Source organism: Cololabis saira, chromosome 22 (assembly GCF_033807715.1).
Source record: "Cololabis saira isolate AMF1-May2022 chromosome 22, fColSai1.1, whole genome shotgun sequence".
Taxonomy (NCBI): domain Eukaryota; kingdom Metazoa; phylum Chordata; class Actinopteri; order Beloniformes; family Belonidae; genus Cololabis; species Cololabis saira.
In genome coordinates this window covers 21,049,822-21,069,964 of record NC_084608.1, presented here as the reverse complement: position 1 = coordinate 21,069,964, position 20,143 = coordinate 21,049,822, and the positions used below count along the sequence as shown (strand labels likewise).

The following is a 20,143-nucleotide window of genomic DNA, read 5'->3' as shown; positions in this document are numbered from 1 at the left end:
GTGCCCACGCATCATTTTACTCGTGGATGGCATTATAACCTACTGTCTGGACTTCGTGGATGCAACTTCCTTGGTGGGATGGTTATTCATCATTAATAACAGTAATTATAGTCTATTTATATTAAAGAGCAAGAGTATTGTCATGGCGAGTGTAGTAATAACATGTGACATTTGAAAAAAATAAAATAATGCGTGGCCATGCATTAATAACTCGTGGCCACGCATTGATTATCTCGTGGCCACGAGTTATCAATGCGTGGCCACGAGTTATTAATGCGTGGCCACGCATTATTTTATTTTTTTCAAATGTCACCAGAGGGGCTCCGTAGAAAACTAAACAGAAACCATCAACAAGTTCGTCATATGGAAATCGCTACATATCTATTGAAAACCACAGTTTTTGTTGCTACAATGGAGAACACTTGAGTATGTACCTGAGCCGAAAGCAGTTTCATTTCCTGGACGAGCTGCCTGTCCATTACAATCATATGGTTTATTTTCTTAAAACAAACAGCACTTGGTTACTGTTACTTGGTTAGAAATACTTAAGCTGCCATCTGCTTCTCCTTAACTGTCACCACCAGAACCCAGAAGATTTATTGGCAGATATTGGGGATTTTGCCAATCTATCTATCACATTTTTATAATGTAATAATATATTATAATAATAATATAATAATAATATATTCATAATTTTTTAAAGAGAAACGAGATGGACTATCGCTGACGTTGCTGGCCACCTGTGAGTGTCAGCGATCAATGTTATGATCTGGGGAAGCTTCATATAGTTATGTCTAGATTTAACAACTTTCTGCCCCAAGAAAATTAGATCATCTTAAATACCTGAATATACTGAATGACCAGGTTTTTTCATTAATACATATTTTGTGCCCTGATGGCATTGAAAAGAGACAACTGGAAAAATACAGGGACAGAAACTATAAAGATTAAAGGGAAAAAAATTGCAAAATATCAGCAAAGATGAAGCATCGAGGAAGCATAAATTGCTGACAAGAGAAACATTTAAAAGCTTACTCAACAAAAAAAGCTGTGGTTTAGTTTATCTTGTCAAGAGCAACCATTGTCGCAATGCAGTTGCATCATCTCAGAGTTAAAATCTCTAAAATCAAGAACAACACTGCTCTGAGCTGATAACCGGTGACCAGATTAACCGTCAGTTCATCACAGTGATGCTACTCCAGCCATCCTGATGGACAGGTTCAAATTATCACTGTCCATCACTCAGGAGTCCAATTCAACACTGGCTCTGAGGGCTACGGGTTGGGTGTCAGTGAGATGAGGCCTTTCATTACCTTCCTGTCAATGTGATTCGAGCTTCATATCAGCCCAATGTGTCTCCTGTCAGGCCGCGGCAGCGACCTGTCTCTGCAAATCTGCCATCGGACACAAACACCCCGGGGAGATACACAGAAATCCACATGTCGCCTGCACAAGGGGAGCTGATTTACTGCATTTGCACTTTTCAGTGGTACAACCTGAGGGCTGCATGCATGTCCAGACAATGCTGAAGCGAACTTCAAAAACAAACCTCACTTTGAAACTGGTAAAATGTGACAAATAATAGCATTAGACATATATGTCTTGCTTTCAACAGATCCCCTCCTGAAGAGTCCTGACAGTGCAATGCTTTTATATCAGTGAGACATGTGGAGCAAACATGGAGGGAGAGCAAAAAAAACAAAAACTATTGAGACATTTTAACAGTTGATTGAGTTTGACATCTTTAGCTCACTTGTTATCGCATACAGTAGTCAGCATAACAAACAGTCATGAAAATTAATGTGTGTGTTAAACGGAGGGTGTGGCATGCAGTGTTCTACCTGTTGCTAAACATTACCCATGAGCCTCTAATTACCTTTAATGATGCACTTTGAAAGGGCAGAGGGCAAAGTATTCATTTATCAAATTGTAAAAATGCATCTCCTCTGGTAAAAGAAGAGCCATATACTTTTATGTCTTGTGTGTTCTTGTGAATTTATTGCTCAGGAGGTCTAGACAGGGATGTTTTTACAGTGGAGGGGTCCAAACAATTCACTTTATGTCTTAAAAATTACTACTTTTATGAGCCTTCACTCACCTGTACAAATGTCTTGCCTGTCTGTGGTTTTCTGCTGTAAACTCTAGTTTATTACTGAATGTTCTGATCCTGTTCCCTTCAAGATGAAAACACCGACAAAACTTTGCAGAAACGACTCTACAAAAGTCAATGCAGGAAGAGGACCAGCAGAAGAAGACATGCACAGGAGGACACATGTAACGCAATTGTTAATCAGTAGTTTGGTTTTATTATTTATACAGGACACCTTTTTAATTTTTTGCACTAAAATGCTTCCAACTTTCCCACAAATCAATTTTCTAGTTTCAATCAGTCTTGTGTGGACTCGCCTTCCCAGCTGGTTTGAAAGCCTCCGCTGAAGTTGCCAGAGGTTGAGAGGTTATGTGTATTTTCTGAACGATTATAAGAAACTGGTCCCAGTGTCTGCACACCCGCTCATATTTGTATTTGCCCAGGGGCACTTGTCCGACCTCTGTCTGCAAGTGCTTTATTTGGCCAAAGGCCGACACCGCGGTGTTAATGTGTTTGTCTCCCTCTCGCCTGGACACAGAGATGAATTTAGCCAACGGGCTGTTGAGTCAGGGAGTCAGACAGAAGCCTTTTTCTAAAAGGTGAAGGGTTAAGTTGAGGGACATGCGACTATCCCGACTGCCCCCCCTCTGCTCTACCACTCAGTGACTCATCTATATTTGAGCAGGCTCTGTTGTCACAACATGAGTGGTGTTATGATGGATTTGGCCTCAGGAGAACTGAACTCTTGAGGCCCTTTAAGTCACTTAAGTCCGGATGCAACGGTATAAAGTAATATTATGGAAAAACTAAGTGGGACATCCATTGTGTACATCCAAACCTAATCCTAACACTGAATACTGTCTGTCTGTCTGAATCATCTCTGTTTGATCACTATCACCAGCAAAACCCGCCACAATCATCCTCATGTAACTTCAGGTACATAATTTAATTACAGCATCGATTCATTTCAGGACCTTCAGGACAATAATGCGGACTGGAGCAGGTGAAAGGCAGGTTACACAACTGAATTCAGATAACTGGCTGACACAGAATGAGACGAGGCAACCGGGGCAGATGATGAGCAAAGGGAACGAGGTGAGATGGGAAAAGAGACTGTGCATGTTCAAAATCCTTTTATATAAACTCCAGCTTATTAAAAATCCTCAGTGAAACGGTCTCATTGCAACACAAGTACCAGTATCATGAGACATACATTTGTTGCTTTAGATATTTTTACCTGATGTGGAACACCAACAAAAGAATTACCCTTCCATTCAGTTGTCATAAATGTGAAATCCAGCTTTGAAGACCAAATATGTGTTTTTTTTTGTTGGGTTTAAGTTGGGTGTAAATATGATTATTTCTGTTTCGAATTTGGACATTTTAACATGGGAGTCAATTGAGATTGACTCACTTTCGGAGCCAGTCCCCAGTGGTCAGTTGAGGAACTGCAATTTTTCCTACTACCATGTCAGCCCCAACGTGAACGTTAGACTGTTGGTGTGTGAGAAGAACTCCGCTGAGGGACTTCATCAGCGCACCATGTGGACGTTTTGTTTCCCATCAGGATCGAAACGTAAAAAAATCTGATTCCCCACAACAGTTCCTGGAGGAAATGGAAAACCTAGTAATAAAATAAATGCAGACCAAGTGGAAATGGTTTCAACTAATGAAGATGATGAACACAAAACATGATTTATGGATGCACACAGAGTTGTCACTGGAACCATTTCAGGAGCTTGAAGTCAGTTTAAGCTCTAAACTAGCCTAAACTAAACTAAATTAGTTTAGTCCTTCAAAGGGGGCAAGGTGGCGCAGCCTGATCTGGCTGGAATAACGTGATGCTTCAACGCGCTACGTCCAGCCAGAGAAGCCCCACCCTATCGGATGAAAAGAAGCGGCCTGCTCACTCCTGAAGTAAGGAGGAGACTTGAGCTCAGTGCAGGACCTCCCGGGGCTGGCAGAGGGTGAGCAATGCCCAGGACTGACTTGAGTAAAAGAACTGGGTGAAGAAGGTGGGAAAAAAAAAAAAAATATATATATATATATTAAAAAAAAATGTGTTCTTCACCCAAGTCTGAATTACTACTCGTCTGATTTTCATTCACGAGTATTGGAAAATACACCCCTTGGATGATGCAGTTCAGTGTGAGTGGGTGAGGTTGTTTGTCTTAATCTGTGATGGACGCTATGACTGTGCTCACCTTTACCTGCTGGCACCTGGGACAAGCTCCAGCAGACTGCCATCACCGTGACGATGAATGGGTGGATAGATATATGTACGACTGGATTGCACTGCATCACATTTTGTACTGTAAGTTCTCTGACATGTTTCACTTGTTCCCCTGGACCCGTTTGAACTTTGCTCTGATTTGTCCAGTTATAATGACACGATTAGAAAAATCCATTTTAAATAAAAGGTTGATGTTGATGCAAAATTAGCATCTGACCTCAAGTGCTGAATAAGTTCTTAATCATTTTCCAGGAAATTTGAAATGGTAAAATACCATTAAGAACTGCTACAAAATCACTATAATCTTTGATGGGTCAGGTTTCATATTATGCAATATAGATCAAACAACACTTTGAGCACTGAATTTGATTTCATGGGGACTTTGAAATGTAAAAGAGTGCACATTTAACAACTGTCTCATAATTTATACAAAGAAAGGGAACTCAGCTATGCTGTCATGTCCTGTTATCTTAACACGTTACTTTAAAGCGCGTGAAACTGGACTCTGAAGTAATGACATTACCATAATCCAACACTGATACTGCAACGTTTTTACACCAAAGAATGCTTACGTCTAGAAGATAATTGTAAAAGTTGCTAAACAGTTGGCCCAAGCCTACATCTTTAAACTTTTATGTGTAAAAATATGCAAAGAATGATCACCTGATTTATATATTTACACCAAATGCACTTTGATAACTGCAGCCAGTCGCTGCTGGCGGCTCGCTGTGAAGTGGCTCCTCAGTCATTTCACAAGGGCAGGACACACGTACACATTTATTTCTACATTATACATACAAATAGGCATGTTAATGTAGGGCTGCACGATTAATCGTTAAAAAATCGCGATCTCGATTCATGCTTGAACGCGATCTCATTTCCAAATGACAACGATTTCAAAATTTTTTTTTTTTTTTTTTTTTTTTTTTTTTTAAAAGATGGCTGCATAAAAAGATGACTAGGCCTATGGTCTAGGTTGTTGTAGTCCTGTCATGGTCAACTATCATGTTGTCATGTTTGTTATATTTTGTTAATGATTGTGGATTACATTTGGAGAAACATCTACCTTTCTCATCACCTGACACATATTGCACATAAATATTGTTAAAATTGTTATTGTTAAAATTATTTAAAGACAAGAGAGATGTTTATTGTTTTTATGTTCAATGTCAGCTGTTACAGCAAAAAGCAGCCAGAGGAATAATTTGTTGCCTCAGAACTACAGGATCTGTTACAAGTCCCCTTTCTGAAAGGGTGTTCAACTCAGGGAGGAACAAATATTGTTCAAAATTGTTATTATTGTTTAAATTATTCAAAGGTTTGTGTAAAGAAGACAAGAGATGTTTATTGTTATTATATTTTTGTTCAGCTGTTGCAAAGTTAAAGTAATAAGTGCAATACATTTTATATTGGAAAAAAATCGTGAGAGAATCGTGATCTCAATTCTAAGCAAAAAATCGTGATTCTCATTTTGTCCAGAATCGTGCAGCCCTATGTTAATGTACAACCAAAAGCCAGAAAACGCACACAAACAAAGTTTTCTGAGCTTTCAATGAACCCACCTGTTTACATCGCTCATTTCATTACTTGTAGAGATTATGTTTGAATAAAAAAAAAGTCTCCCAGCATATTTTGTGATAATCCAATAGTCTCTTCTGATCTCAGCTGATCTCTCAATTAATGGGACATTTGATAGTATATCAAATATCATGTTAAATCACAAACATCAGTCCAGAAAGCCCTGCAGCAGCAAGTAAGTGATAGATTACTGAACAACTGAGTTCAATAGTCTAGAGACTTTAAAAAGTCTCCCAGGCGGTTGGGGCTGGCTTCTGGTAAAAAAAGATATAAAATAACTAATTTATATTCATATTGAAACCTCTAATTTACAACTTTGGCTCTTTGTCGATGCCCAGGGTTTTTGAGGCATATATCACTGATTTGGCAGCTCTTTAGAGGGGTCATTTCGTTTGATCTTCATTCAATATTTGCTGAGAAGCAGGTTCTTCATTTTGTCATGCCAAAGACAAAAGAGAGTGAATATTTATTGCACCCCAGTTGTCAAATTGTATCTCCACAATTCTTTATCTATGATACATTTATAAATGCGGTGGAATGAAGTTGGGCTGGCAACAGGCAGGTCCCACCAGCAATACTGTACACTAAATTGGCAGCATGGAGAGTCTGCGCTACCGGCGGCCTCCAGGTGAACAAGGAGCCAGCCAGACATTTAATCAATATCTGGACCGCCCCACGTCGAGACACAGCGGGTTTTTGTTGCTGCGAGACACTAGTGCAATGATAAACTCATCAACTCTACCTCTGAGTCGCACAAGAACACCAAGAGGAGAAACAGCGAGGTTCTCTTTACCGTGTACTGAGACCCTAAAGAGAAGAAAAATTACATTCGTTATTAATTTTTCCATAACAGCTGTGGGCTTTTGTATATTTTCCAGTTTCTACCCTGCTTGACAGGTGTGTAAGATATGGGGATTATTATTAATTTTCTGGTTTTGTATGTATTACACATTCATGATTAAACCGCTCACACTAATTGGCTTGCAATATAATTAGTGATTTCTGGGGCTCAGAAGGCAAAGGGCTTTCAGTAAGAGTCAATTACTACTTTATGATGCAGTCAGAGCTTTTCTTCTCTCTCCACAGCAAACATTGCTTATCACATTTTGTGCATGCAGAGCAGCTCAACAGTGTTAAAGAGATGACAAAGTACTTCAGCAGGGCAGCTTTCAGTCTTAGCGGTACTCTGAAACTAAACACGGCAGGCTGGGAAAGCAAGGAAAAAAAATAAAAGGACCTGACAGCACAAAGGAAAAAATTAGTGAGAGCCACTCTCCTGTTTTCCCCCCCTTCTACGTCAAAACTGTCACTTGTATCGCAGAAGAAATGGGTAGGAAAGAAACATGCTAATCACTCTGAAAGTGCAAGGCTTGTGGAGAGCAGCCAGAAGACAAACCACAGAATTTAATCTTCTGTGGTCAACAGAGAAATGTGTTGCTGCCTTCAGGAACATAAAACATGCTCACTTCACCACACCCAGGACTTCCACTGGTACCAGGACGCTCTCTGTAGCCGGACCTCAGAGTTTTTTGTTACCTGAGCAGAGCAGGAGAACTGCTACCGGCTCATTCACCTTGCAATTAATCACCAGAGATTCAAAGCAAGCCTTTGTCCCTCGCTCGGCGCTGACTTCTGGAAACTACTCCTGGCATGTAAGCATTTGCAAAGAGACAAAGATCTGAATGCCTGGCAGAAAGCGAACCAATTCCCAGAATCAGCAGTCGACTTTTACATTAGTTTTGTCACACATTTTGTTGAAAAAACACCAGGCATGTTCAGAAGTAGTAAAACGCTGCAAAGACTCAATTTTAAGTACGAAAAAAACGTATTTCTTATTTATAAAATTAGGACACTAAATAGGTTTGTAGAATATCATGCTTATTTCTAGAGGGGATGTTTTTGGCAGTGTGGGACTGTTAATCAAAATTTTGTCCACAATCTGTAACATCTTGGCATTAACATAAGACCTTTTTGATGGTAGGTGCCAGTGCGAGAGGCGTGGTAACAATCTGATAGGAGTCCTTTTAATGTTTTCTTTGGTCTATATAGTCAATGCTGTTTACATGGTGTCTGTTGTTTAAATAAACATTGCTGGATAATAAACTAGAGACAAAAAGGTTTGAACTTAATGAAGATTTTATTAATGAGACCCATTAACAGATTTACACATAAATGACTTCCTTACTAAAAAAAGAAAGAAACACTCTGGATTTACATATGCTGCATAAAAGTTGGATTTGATAATAAGAACGGGTGTACGCTTATGCACGACACTCAATTGCAATTTGGCGAAGCACTCCAGCTACTCAACCATTAGCATAAATCCCCACCCAGGGACCACCATCTAAGGAAATGTGGATTAACCGGAATTAAATTAAGGATTAAAGGTGCATCCTCATCCTGCATGTCTAACCGTTAACATGGTTCACATTAAAAAAGAGAGACGGGGGAAGAAAACGTTTTCTTATGGAGCAATGCAGCTTCCCTTATCAGGGATCATACCTGCTGGAGACGGAGACATTCCTATGCAGTCAGTCTGTTCTCATGTTTAAGATATGCGTTTCAAAGGTATCTGCACATTGTTAAAACGATAGCAGATATAATGTTTTAAAGTCTGATAACCACAAGCAACATTCATCTGGACTCCTACCTATGAAAAGTTTGTCACAACCTACATTTTCATTAATGCCAGAATGCTTCAGTTTTGTTCTGTGAAGACTTTAGGCACAAATGTGTTCTGCTGACGTTTCATGAGTAAAGTCCAGTTGGTTAATGTGATGAGTAGTGTTCAGGATTCCTTATGGTTTTTTTTTTATTCCTGTACACCTGTTACTTGAATGTGGAACAAGAAGAAAAAGCTTTTTTTAAAAGAGGAAAGAGATGGAAATGTGATGAATCTCATATTATGAAGGAGCAGCCAAGTGGTCTGTTGTTTAGTTTCACGATAAGCTCAGTGCAAAGTGGATAGGACAGCTGGAGAAAGCTTGTCCAAGACCGTCTTCTCCAAACAAAAATCCCTCTGACCTCCAGAAACCTCTACTGGCTTCTGGGAGGTCACGCTCATCCTCCCGTTCTTGGCAGCCGTGTCTCCTGAAACATTAAGGCGACCAACTCTGCAGATGTGCTGCAACTGCAAAATCTTCATGACTAACTAAGGACTTCGTGAAAACAAGTAAAAAAGGGCTGAGCTGTGCATTCTTTTTCAAATAAATATGATAAAAAAAACGGGAGACTGTCATTTTAATTCTCTATGGCTGTCTTTTTTTAAAAATGTTGTGATTAATGTTTTAAAAAAAATCCAATATTGGCATTTAACACAACAAAGCATGTCTCAAAGTATAAACAACAATGATGTATCCCGATGAAAGCCAATGGTAACTGATTTATTCTGTCCAGGGATCACAATGAAGACAACTTTGAATGTGCCATCAAAGTCTTTACTTTCATGCACAGAAATACCCTTGTGCACATAAACGTTTTCCTTTCACCCCCAAAGCAGTCCGAGTCTAGCAGTCTGTGAAAAGCAGTTGCTGTGGGGCACGCTTGTTCCTTGTCAGGATGATTTTGTTGGGGAAAGAGAGACTTCTCGACAGGGGATATTGAGTCACTTTCTGGGCAGAGAAACAAACGGTGTAATGTTGGACCTACAGCATGGAAAAACAGTTCAATATCGGTCTTGAGTATACGCCTGGAAGTTCAAAACATTATTTGAACATAGTCGAGTATTAGCTGGCTAATCACTGCCAATGGAGGTTGTTGGAAGGAGCAGACAGGACTGTTGCAAAGGTGCAAGTGATCTGGCAAAAAACAACAACATAATAATTAGTCTAATAAACACATTATTATAATCCAGAGGACCCATATGCCTTATGTGAAAATCGATGCACCCTCCGAACATGTCATAGCACGTGTTAGCTTGGCCATGTTTATTCTCTAAGTATTGTTCGAGTTAGCAGACACATTTGGACCTTTTGGCACTTTTTGTTGTTATGGAGCAAGCAAGCGCCACATGGGCAAAATGCGTCCCAAAGTTCAGGAACTTGGCCAAGCTTGTGCTTTGGCATGTGCAGGATGTGGCTTGTAGCACAAGTTTGTTTTTTCTTTAAGAGTTTTCTACAAAATATATGTTACAGCTGATTTGTAGTCCAACCATGCATTTAATTAACAACGACTTTTACTTTGAGAGTTACTTTCCCGTTTACCAAAGGGGTCGATGTGCTTCAATACACACTATAAATCTAATCCAGAGTGAATATTGAATTTGAGCTTGATAATCGCAGACTGAATTGCAATTACTGATGTTTTCTCCAGATCATTCAGCCCTAATGTCCTTTTTTGACATTTTGGATTTGTTTATGGTTGGAAAGAGCAAAAACAGAGACAATCCTGCAAAACCTTTCTCAGGACATATTGAAAAGCATGTTATTTGTAGGAGAAAATGAGAGATTAGTTGAAAGATTGAACATTAAAAAGTGTAGCTGAAAGCAACACAGTTCACTTCTGGCATGAACACTGAGCCAATTCTTACTCATAGCATAAGAATAATAATATTATATTCATTTCTCACTCAGGACTACTTCCTTCACAGAGAGGCAAATACAAACCGAGTGCGAGAGGTGAAGGCATGTAGCAGTATGCCGTCAACCCTGTGAGCGACACTTGCCTCAGTGGGACCGAGGCAGACGTCTGCTCTTGCTGTGCTCAGGATATGAAGCCGGCTGCAGGATGGAGTGACGGGCTCCTCTGGCAAGCAAACGCCTTATCTGCCTTCAACATGTCTGGACGGCTTGAAACACTCCTCATGTCTTTACGTTAACACTATTCCATCATCAGGGAACTAGTTTTTAAGTTTCTTCTCTGAACTCAGTGCATCTTTGGCGTCTTACCAACATTTCAGCAGGTGCAGTCTAAAAGGCAGCAGGTTGTCATATTAGTAAGCTGTGCAATGATGCACGGTAAGAATATCGGCATCATGTGGACCTGTACCTTGAAAAAAATTATACATTAACTCCATGTTATTTTAAGATATTGACAAACAGCAGGTGCAAGGTCACCTCCCATTAATTTGTGTATATCTTGAACCTTCATTATAAACAAATTAATGAACTAGATGCCACTCCTCCAGGACTAAGGTTTATCAAGCATTAAATCACTCCATCTGTTTCACGTCATTACTTCTTCAAGATGTTTTAACAGATTTTAGTCAACAGACACTCATAATCCAGACCCCACAGCCAAATGACAAGCAGCCAGCTATTTTATGATCCAATGCAAGAAATAAAATTCAGCAGAGTGACCCTGAAGTCATTGTCTTGAAATACCAGCCACCTAACGGTGCGTGTCCGGCTTATGGCGCAAGTGCCAGTTTCTAAACTATCTGAAGCTCAGTGTGTTTTAACGAGACGATCAACATCTCCTGCATAAACATCAAATCACTTAAAGGAGCCGTCTGTAAGAAATGTCCAAAACTGGTACTGCAGTCACTTTCAAAATATTGTTGAGCGGCGTGTACCCTCCCCCTCCTCCCCCCGACCAGAGGTTGCCAGGTCGGCTGCAGAAAGCAGCAGGAACGTAGGCTGCCATGGCTGCGATAATTAGAGCCGAGCTGGCAACCCGGATGCCGAAACAATACTGACTTGGTGATTGGGAGATAGGTGGAGGGTGGAGCTTCAGAAACAATACTGACTTGGTGATTGGGAGATAGGTGGAGGGTGGAGCTTCAGAAACAATACTGACTTGGTGATTGGGAGATAGGTGGAGGGTGGAGCTTCAGAAACAATACTGACTTGGTGATTGGGAGATAGGTGGAGGGTGGAGCTTCAGACCAAAACAAAAAATGACAACATCAACATCAGTTGAGAGCTGCAACTCCTCTTTTTAAACTGGAATATCCTGGCTTGAGTGCTGTTGTCAGTGACATAAGTATTTGAAATGAACATGATTTTTAAATGTCTGTTGACATATCGGGGTCATTTTATGATTCGTTTTATTATTGCTCTTACATACAGCTCCTTTAAACTAGAGGAACCTTTTCCAGCATCATTCTAAGGCCCAGAGGTCCTCAGGCTGAAAGACAGCTAAAAAAGTGGGCATGGGTCTGCACGTGAAAGGTATTAACATGAGCCAGATTAACTTGATCAAAGGCTCCAAACAAGGCAACTGGACTTCCTCTTCTTTTGTTTTTGGAGACGTTTCACCTTCTGTCAGTTCGAGGCGAAGATTATCACGTGGCACGCTGATTTTGTTTTGTTTGGTGTCAACTCCAGCTGGCCCAGATTGACCCTGGTCCAGGACTGGTACAGATGGGTAAAATCATTCATACTGCTTTGAGTGCTGCTGATGGTCTTAACTTTAAACCAAAACTGAGGTGATGCTCCAGTCAAATAAAGACACAAGTAAAAAGTATAAAATGACATCCATGTCTCTCGAGCTGCTCCCGTATCTCAAGATATTCAACAAAAGCCTTGTTGCATTGCATTTAGAGTTTGTAGGTCCTTTTAGATATCACCATAAAAACAGGTCAACAATTACATTCTTCTAAAAACAGAAGGACTTATTAGAGTTTTTTTTAACACAGGAGTCTAAAGTATGCTTAAAGTGAGAAGTTGAAAACTGATGTTTAATTCAGCTGACAACTTGCCCGCCTCTTTTCCCTCCTTAGATGTGGTAACACATTTACATTTACTCATTTACACAACAAGACTACACAAAGTTACAACAAATTTGGAGGAAATAGAGCATCATTTTCAGCATCCTGTTTGTCTCTATGCAACTATGTGAAGCATTTTGTTAGTCATTTCATTTAACACATTTGAGTACGATCCTCTCCTTTTTCTCTGTGAAGCTCGGGAAAGAGTGCAACTGTCTGTTTTTCTCAGCCTTTTATCTTCTTTTTGCTATTCCTACAAATTGTCCTCTCTGAGCAAAAGAAAGCACAACTCCTCCCACCAAATAAAAAACCATTTAAGCTTCCTGCTCCTCAGCTGATGATCTGGTATCACTTATGTGCAGCCTCCCTCCGCAGAGTCAACAAGAGCAGCAGATAACAGCCTGACTGTGGTCGACTGGCATCTCTGCAGTTGTGTGGATGAGCAAAATGCTTTACAGCTCTGACTTCAACATCTGTGTTGCTTCAACCATCACACATCTTCTCTGCCTGATCTTTTCAAAGCATATTGACAAATTTTGAACAATTTGCTGTTCTGACACAAAAAAAAAAAATGCCAGAGTCATTGCTGCAACACTGAAGATGTGACGACTCAGGCAGCGCAGTGCAACAGTTGAAAGCACAGGAGTTTCTGAGCCACATGCGAGACAATGAGAAAGGGCCTTAGAGGAGCTTAACTGCGCCGGGCTTCATTAACTAGTGGCCTCTTTGTCTCTGAGCCTATTGAACTCTGTGTTGCTCTTCAGGCCTCTGAAGCCGCCGGGGCTGAGCTTCTTCTAAGACTAAAACTCTCGAGAATCAGAGTGGCAGGGGCCAAGCGTGACTAATGCACGGACCTGGTGTTGCTGTTGCACGATGTAAAGGGGAAGAGGGTGGAGGGGGCGATATGGCATGGCCCGCTGCTGCCCCATACAGGGTAGCACAATAACCCCGGCCGCTGCCACCGCTGCTGCCCCCTCCCTGTCTGTCACCCCCTCATACCACTCCCACCCCCATCGCCCATTCACCGCCGCTCCTTTCAGCAGGTCATTCAAAGGACCAATAAAGAAGCTAACTCACTCTGTCTACTCTGAAATGTGCAATGTCAGAAAGAAGGAGAGAGGGGAGGAGGAATGGCGGGGGTGTGGTGGGATTCCAAGAAGGCTTACGATCGCCTTCATAAAGGAGGCTGAGCTGGAGCTTCCATTTTGTATCAGCAAACAATTTACCTCCAATCACCTTGCCAACATCACAAAAAAAGAGAGAAATGAGACGACGCATCTTATAAGGTTTCTGTCCACAGCGCTGCATAAATGTCATCAGAAGTAAACAAATAAAACTAACTGCCCTTTGCAGTCAAACCAGTTGTGAGACAAACATACAAACTTGGTGGTGTTCATTCTCCAGAGCAGAAGACGAGGGCACAACTAAGTGAACTTATTAGATCCCCAACAGTCATACCTCCAGCAAGATGTGGAAACACGACAGAAATATGACATTTAGTGGGGGGAAATGGGGTGTCACTGTTTGGGCAAAACTCGACCTTTTGATCAAATGTCAAACATTCAATTTAGCTGTTAATATCTTAAATAAATGGTGCTCCAGTGATTGTTATTGTTGTTAATTGAATTCTTAAAAAAAAATTAAATCTCTTTGAACTCATTTGAACTTGACTTGGGAAAGACTAATATTCTTAACTGTATAAGTTCAATTTATGTTACCATGGTAACCATGTTCTGTCGAGTAAAGATCTGATATCCAGATGATTCTTAGGTGTGGGACTTCAAGCAGCAGTCATCGTTTGAATGAAGGTGAATTTAAAAGTAAGTCATCTTCAGATGAGACAGCATCACTCTTCTGAGCATGCTGAAGGTGAAGCACATTTGATAACAAGTGATAATAGGCTAAAAATAAAACTTTTTCCCCTTACTGTGTTGTGCTTTGACAACAATTATGTCAATCAAAGTTAGCCATTGGCTCCTACAGTATCTCCTTCATCTGAGGTGATGTGGAGTTGCTGGTGAACTTTTGAAGTGGAAAATCCCATTTCAAATGTCATTTCAGTGGCAAAATCAGAAATACTCAGCAAAGATTTGTAGCATGACGATGTCAGGGTTTGACATTCCCCCCAGTCTTTGAGTTTCTGTTTTGCCCCGCCTGTGTCCCATCTGCCCTGATTGTCTGCACCTGTGTCTCGTCGTGTCTCGTTATCCCCTGTGTATATCTGCTCTTGTCATTCCCTTGTTCCTTGTCGGTCCGTACTGTGTTATCCTCCATGTCTCCTGCCTGTTTTGCTCCAGTCTTTTTTGATCCCCGTTTTGATCCTGCCAAGCAGCGCTTTGTTTTTGCCTTTTCTGGAATAAATCCTTGGTTTTTGCAACTCCTGCCTCCCGCTCTCCTGCGTTTGGGTCCACACCATACACCAGACGTGACAGACGATGACTGACGAAGAAGTGATGAGGAGTCAGAGAAGAAGATCAAACATAAAAGTCTGAACAAGGTTTTCGTAGGTGACCCTGCAGAAGAATCATTAAGGGTTTGGCTAAGCCAATCAAAAGTCTATACCAAAAATTCAAATTCACACAATTTTATTGCTTTATAGAAATGTAACTACTGGGATACAAGAAAAACAAACAAACCCTGTAAAGTTGTAGTGGGTCCAAAAACTAACTCTAGAGAGCAAAACTGCTTTTTGAACCAGACTGTTACTTCTGCTGTAAAGTTGGACATTTTAACACATGAATCAATGTTGATTGACTCACTTTTGGAGCCAAACACCTAGTGGCCACTCAATGAACTGCGGCATTAAGGCCAGTATTTGTGACAATTCCGAAGTTTGATTGTTATTAAATATTTTTGATTAAGTGAATATTTGTAAATTAATATTTGCAGTAGAATGAAGTTCTAGGAACGACAATCATAATCAGTACTGGCATTTGAGACGTTTAAGAACATTGGAAACTACCAAAAAAGATTGGGTGCATCTGTTGCTTTACATGTGGTAGCTTAGCTAATGTTTTCTACTCAAACAACTCGAACTACAGATAGAAAAAATGGGCCATTAACAAAATATTGTCCTTTTTCTGCAAACTCTGAACATGTATTTGGGATTTCTACATTAATAGAGGTTAGGTAAAGTTAAACATGAGCCGCTACAGAAAGACTGCAAATGGGAGAGTCGGGAACTCAATAAATGCATTTTACTACAAAGTTCTGGGTCCAAACAGGGGTGACTATCATTAAGTTGTGTGATTCTCTCAGTGTCAGTCTTCGAGCTGGCCTGTAGCACACTCCACTGAGTGTGAGTGTGTGCTGGTATGATTGCAGAGGCTGCTGCTGGCAGCATGATTGACGAGGAACGGGGCATCGGAGCTGAAGATGTCCACACTGCTACAACCTCAATCAGCATGTGGATAAACTCAACTCCCAGCATCCACAACAACAACAAAAAAGAAAGAAGGAGAAAAATAAATTCCTCACACAACCACAATCTTAGCACATTAACAGCCTTCAGCACAGGCTTTTAAATCTGACCACATTGTTACGGCAGGCAGGACTCTCTCACGCTCTTCCTCTTGCCCCTACGCCGACACTCTAACCAACTGTAGTGGAATGCCTCTTCTCCGGCTCGAAGGAAAGCACCGCCGGATAACCCTCAAAACATTCTCGACAGTGCCACCGCTGAGTGCATCATCTGGTGAGTGTAACACAGCCACAGATATAAAGCAATTATAATAATTTGAAAAAAAGAGACAAAGTTTCAAGGATGTTGAGTAATTTCATCCAGATGTTCCCCACAGCTCATCTAACTAATAAATGCAAGGAGGGGAAATGAATTCTTCAACCACCCCTCGCATCTCAGGCTCCACTGGAGATGCTGAGAAACAATCAAAGGGAATGTAAGCTTGTTTTGGATGCGAATGCTGCACTATATCTTCCCAGTGGACACCCTGATAGCGGGAGAGTCCTCCTGTGCTCCATTAATGCAGGCTTATCAGAGGAAGGACTGGGGCAGCTCCTCCAGCAGCAGGAGCTGAGGTCAGTCATGACGAGGGAACTTCCTCAGTCGCATATCTAAAAATACTGGCCTACATAGAGCCAGTTTCATTCGTCCACCTGACACAGGAAAGGTATTTTATGGAAGCTGATGTTGTGGGTACTCCCCTTGTCTGTAATCTCTAAAACAAGATTAAATCTGACCGCTCTTCCAAGTTTCCAGCACAAGAACACAACAAAAGTCCTTATGTGAGAGTGTGCCTGCATCCCAGACGTTCCTGAAACTCTGTGGTCTGCACTCTCTCTCTCGCACACACGGGTTTAATTTACAGTCACTGTCAGCGCTGGAGCATTTCTCCAACCACCATCCGATACGTGGTGAAAATTCAATGCCAGCAACAAAAGCCTTGGGAAACAAGAGCTCCCCTGTGTGAGCAGAGACCAAGCTGGCACACACTTATCCCACTGTCTGTCTGACGTGGACAAGATTTGAGATTAGAGGAACTTCTGGTGTTTTCTGTTTCCATCCTTGATAGTGGAGTGTGCGTAAATGCAATGGGTACAAAGAAGAATGGGGCTTGTAGCTGCAGAGGAAGAACCTGAACTGTCCAGCTTTCCTGAAATAGCAGTCAGATGTGTTCAGATGTGCAGATGGGCGACAGATCCATCTTGCAGGTCGTTGCAGGTCATATTAGGAAGAAGAAAATTGCACACTATTCTAGAAACACTCAAAAAAGTCTGTATCTGAGCATTTGCACATGTCTATATATTATATATCCATTGCACAACAATCATCTCAGCCTCAAGGCAGCATTTGAGCACATATGGAAGATGTAAAACAATTAAGTAGACCTTCCAATGTTGTATGATTACTGAGTTAAGACGGCCCCTCTTAAGCCTTCTGATCACTAAAAATCAAAGAGAAACAGCTTCAAGGAATATGTCCCTCTTTTTCATGCACACTCACACACTCAAGCCGGATAATTAGAGGAATTATGGTGCAACAAAGCAATTCAATTATTCAAATCGGCGCAGAAACCACTTCTCCACCTGCGTCTGCATTTTCCTCTCCCCTTTTCAAATCCACTTGAGCTATAACTTGTGCAATGTAGCTTTATATGCATGTTTAAATCGACCCACACACATGGTCGGTGTGTGCTTGAGGTGCTTACCGTCACCGGCCGTGACCTCCTCTTGAATATTCCCCACGCACTGCAAAACTAAAACAACTCCAACGAGAAGCCCGAGCGTCTTCTCAGCCGCCATATCCAAGTTCCGCTGATTTTTCCTCCTCAATATCCAGGTGTTTTTCAGAGTGTTGCCTCTCTTAGTTCTGCAGCGGCTCCTGCTTCCCGCTACAGAGGACTCCGCAACTCTCCTGCTGCTCCTGTGGCTTTTTAAAGGGGAGACCTGCCTGAGCTGCGCTGGGCTGCTTTTTGTTTCCAGCGTGCGCCACGCTGCGCGCTCCTCAATTGCCAAAACGCGCTCTCCACCTCCAAAATAAAAAAAAAAATAACCCAAACGAAAATCAGACGGGGGAAGAGTTGACCGCGCAAAGGGGCATCTCAGTCCCAGTCTGTGGTCGCATCCCACGGGTCGGAGGTGCGGCGCGTCTGTGAGGGAGAAGGCGGACGCGCTCCTGGAGAATAAAGCATGAATTATGGTTCTGCGTTAAATCGACGCAGAGCTTACGCCGTACGGTGCACGTCGCCGCGTACCCTACGCCGTACGCTCTGCGTCGGTGTAACGCGGAACAATAAATCAGCCTTAAAGTGCGCTCTCGCCGTCATCAGCCCCTCAGAGCCAATGGTTTTCACGCACCGTCTGTCTGCGTCCGTGTAAAGGAAGAAACACACAAAACATTGAGGGACACACTCTGTTTTTTTTTTTTTTTGTTTCAGGATATTTGTCTGAGTAACTGCCATCTCTTATGTAAATTTGCTTTTCTTGAAAATTTGCACCCAAAACTAACCAGAGGAACTTTGACTATAACATTTATGGGTTCATATTCCCAGGAATCATAGGTTATTTTGGGAGATGTTGCATATAAAATAATGTCCTACATAATTTGAATGTGATTAAGGTTCTTTAGGTATCGTTTTACTGATTTGAAACATTCATGTTATCCAGTTATGCTTAAAATGTATAACTAAAATCCCCCTTTTACCTCAATAAGCAAAAATGAAAACGGCTTAATGGGGTTTGTTCAATAGGATCCAGAGGGTGGGTGGGTAATGTCTGGGGTTATGATTTTATTTTTATTTATTTATATATTTATTTATTTTTTTGCCCTTCATTTATGTGTTAATTTTGCATTGTTATACTTAATTATATGGGCATTACTTTTTTTTTTTTTTTTTTTTGTATTTGCTTTTTGTTATTACAATTATCTATTCATTTGTTGTTGTTATGTATCGGTGTTTTTTTTTGGTTTTTTTTTTTTGTTAAAATATCATATACATGCCCCATGTTGTTTATTCAGAAAATGGAAAAAAGAAATAAAAATTTGATCACAAAAAAAAAGGATATTTGTCTGGCATGCAGCTTTGGAGAGATGTAAGATGGTTGGAGCAGGTTTTCACGTGCAGTCCTCAGCTGGTTCACCGCCAGAAGACAGACACTTTCTCTCCGGGTTTTGTTTCTCAACGTTTGCAAGAGATTTCGGCTGTGTGGGAAAAGCAAATTTGATAAAGTTGCCGTTTCCTGTAGTTTTGGTTTAGTTGAACGTTTAAAATGTTTCCCCCTATTTTCAAATAGGTCATATTAGAAGTGATATTTACTTTTTTATTTCTTTTATGAGCAGGACAGACAGGTGACTAAACACCGAGAGCGCCCTCTTTAGGTGCCGGGAAGAACAAATAGACATGACCATCATCATTTATATACTTTTCCAGTCTCTTTAATAAAGTAAAAATACAATATTCAATGATTAAAAACCAATTGATCTGTATAAGCCATATAAACACCTATATTGGTTGGCCTCAAAATATATTTGCAGATCACCTCAAACCTACTCTTTTGCATCTTCCATCGTTTGTCCAAAGCATCCATAAATCTTCTCTGGTTGTCCCGGTTTTCTTCTGCCTGGCTTCTCCATCTCCAGCATCCTTCTGCCAATGTATTCCTCTTTGAGTCCAAAACATTCTAGTCTAGGTTCCCTTACTTTGCCTCGAAGCAGTCGGACCACGGCTGTTCCTTTGCTCTGGATGTTCCTATCATTCCCAAAGAAAACACAGATAAAGCTACTCAGTCTTCCCTATCCATTCCACCCTGCAGAAGTTAACTCTCTCCTTCACCTCTTTTGCACGTTGAACCCAGGTATTTAAATGTATACCCTCTTCCCCTCTACTCTTTGCATCCTCACCTGTCTACCTGCTTCCTTCTTACACACATGTTTCAGTGTCACTGCAACTGGCCTTCATCCTTCTTGCCTTTAGTGCGTATCTACACCTCTCCAGGTTTTCTTTCACCTGCTCCCGAGCAAGAGTCAGTGTTCAGTGAAACATCCTCTAGCCATTTTTTCTGTCTCTTTTAAGTATGCATCTTCCCCCCCAAAACCGCCTAAACACATATATGTAAGATTTGACATGATACGTCATAC

The 20,143-nt window shown here is 41.1% G+C and overlaps 1 protein-coding gene across 1 annotated transcript in view; it reads right to left on the bottom strand.

The window, feature by feature from the left end:
* Positions 1-19,761, bottom strand: part of plxdc2b (plexin domain containing 2b) — a 116,970-nt gene extending 97,209 nt beyond the window's left edge. Inside the window, exons 1-2 of the mRNA XM_061713559.1 lie at positions 19,706-19,761; positions 17,715-18,181 (exon numbers count right to left, since the gene is read on the bottom strand). Of these exons, the coding sequence (XP_061569543.1) occupies positions 17,715-18,181; positions 19,706-19,761 (523 nt within the window). The remainder of the gene's footprint in view (positions 1-17,714; positions 18,182-19,705) is intronic.
* Positions 19,762-20,143: the final 382 nt, after the last annotated feature.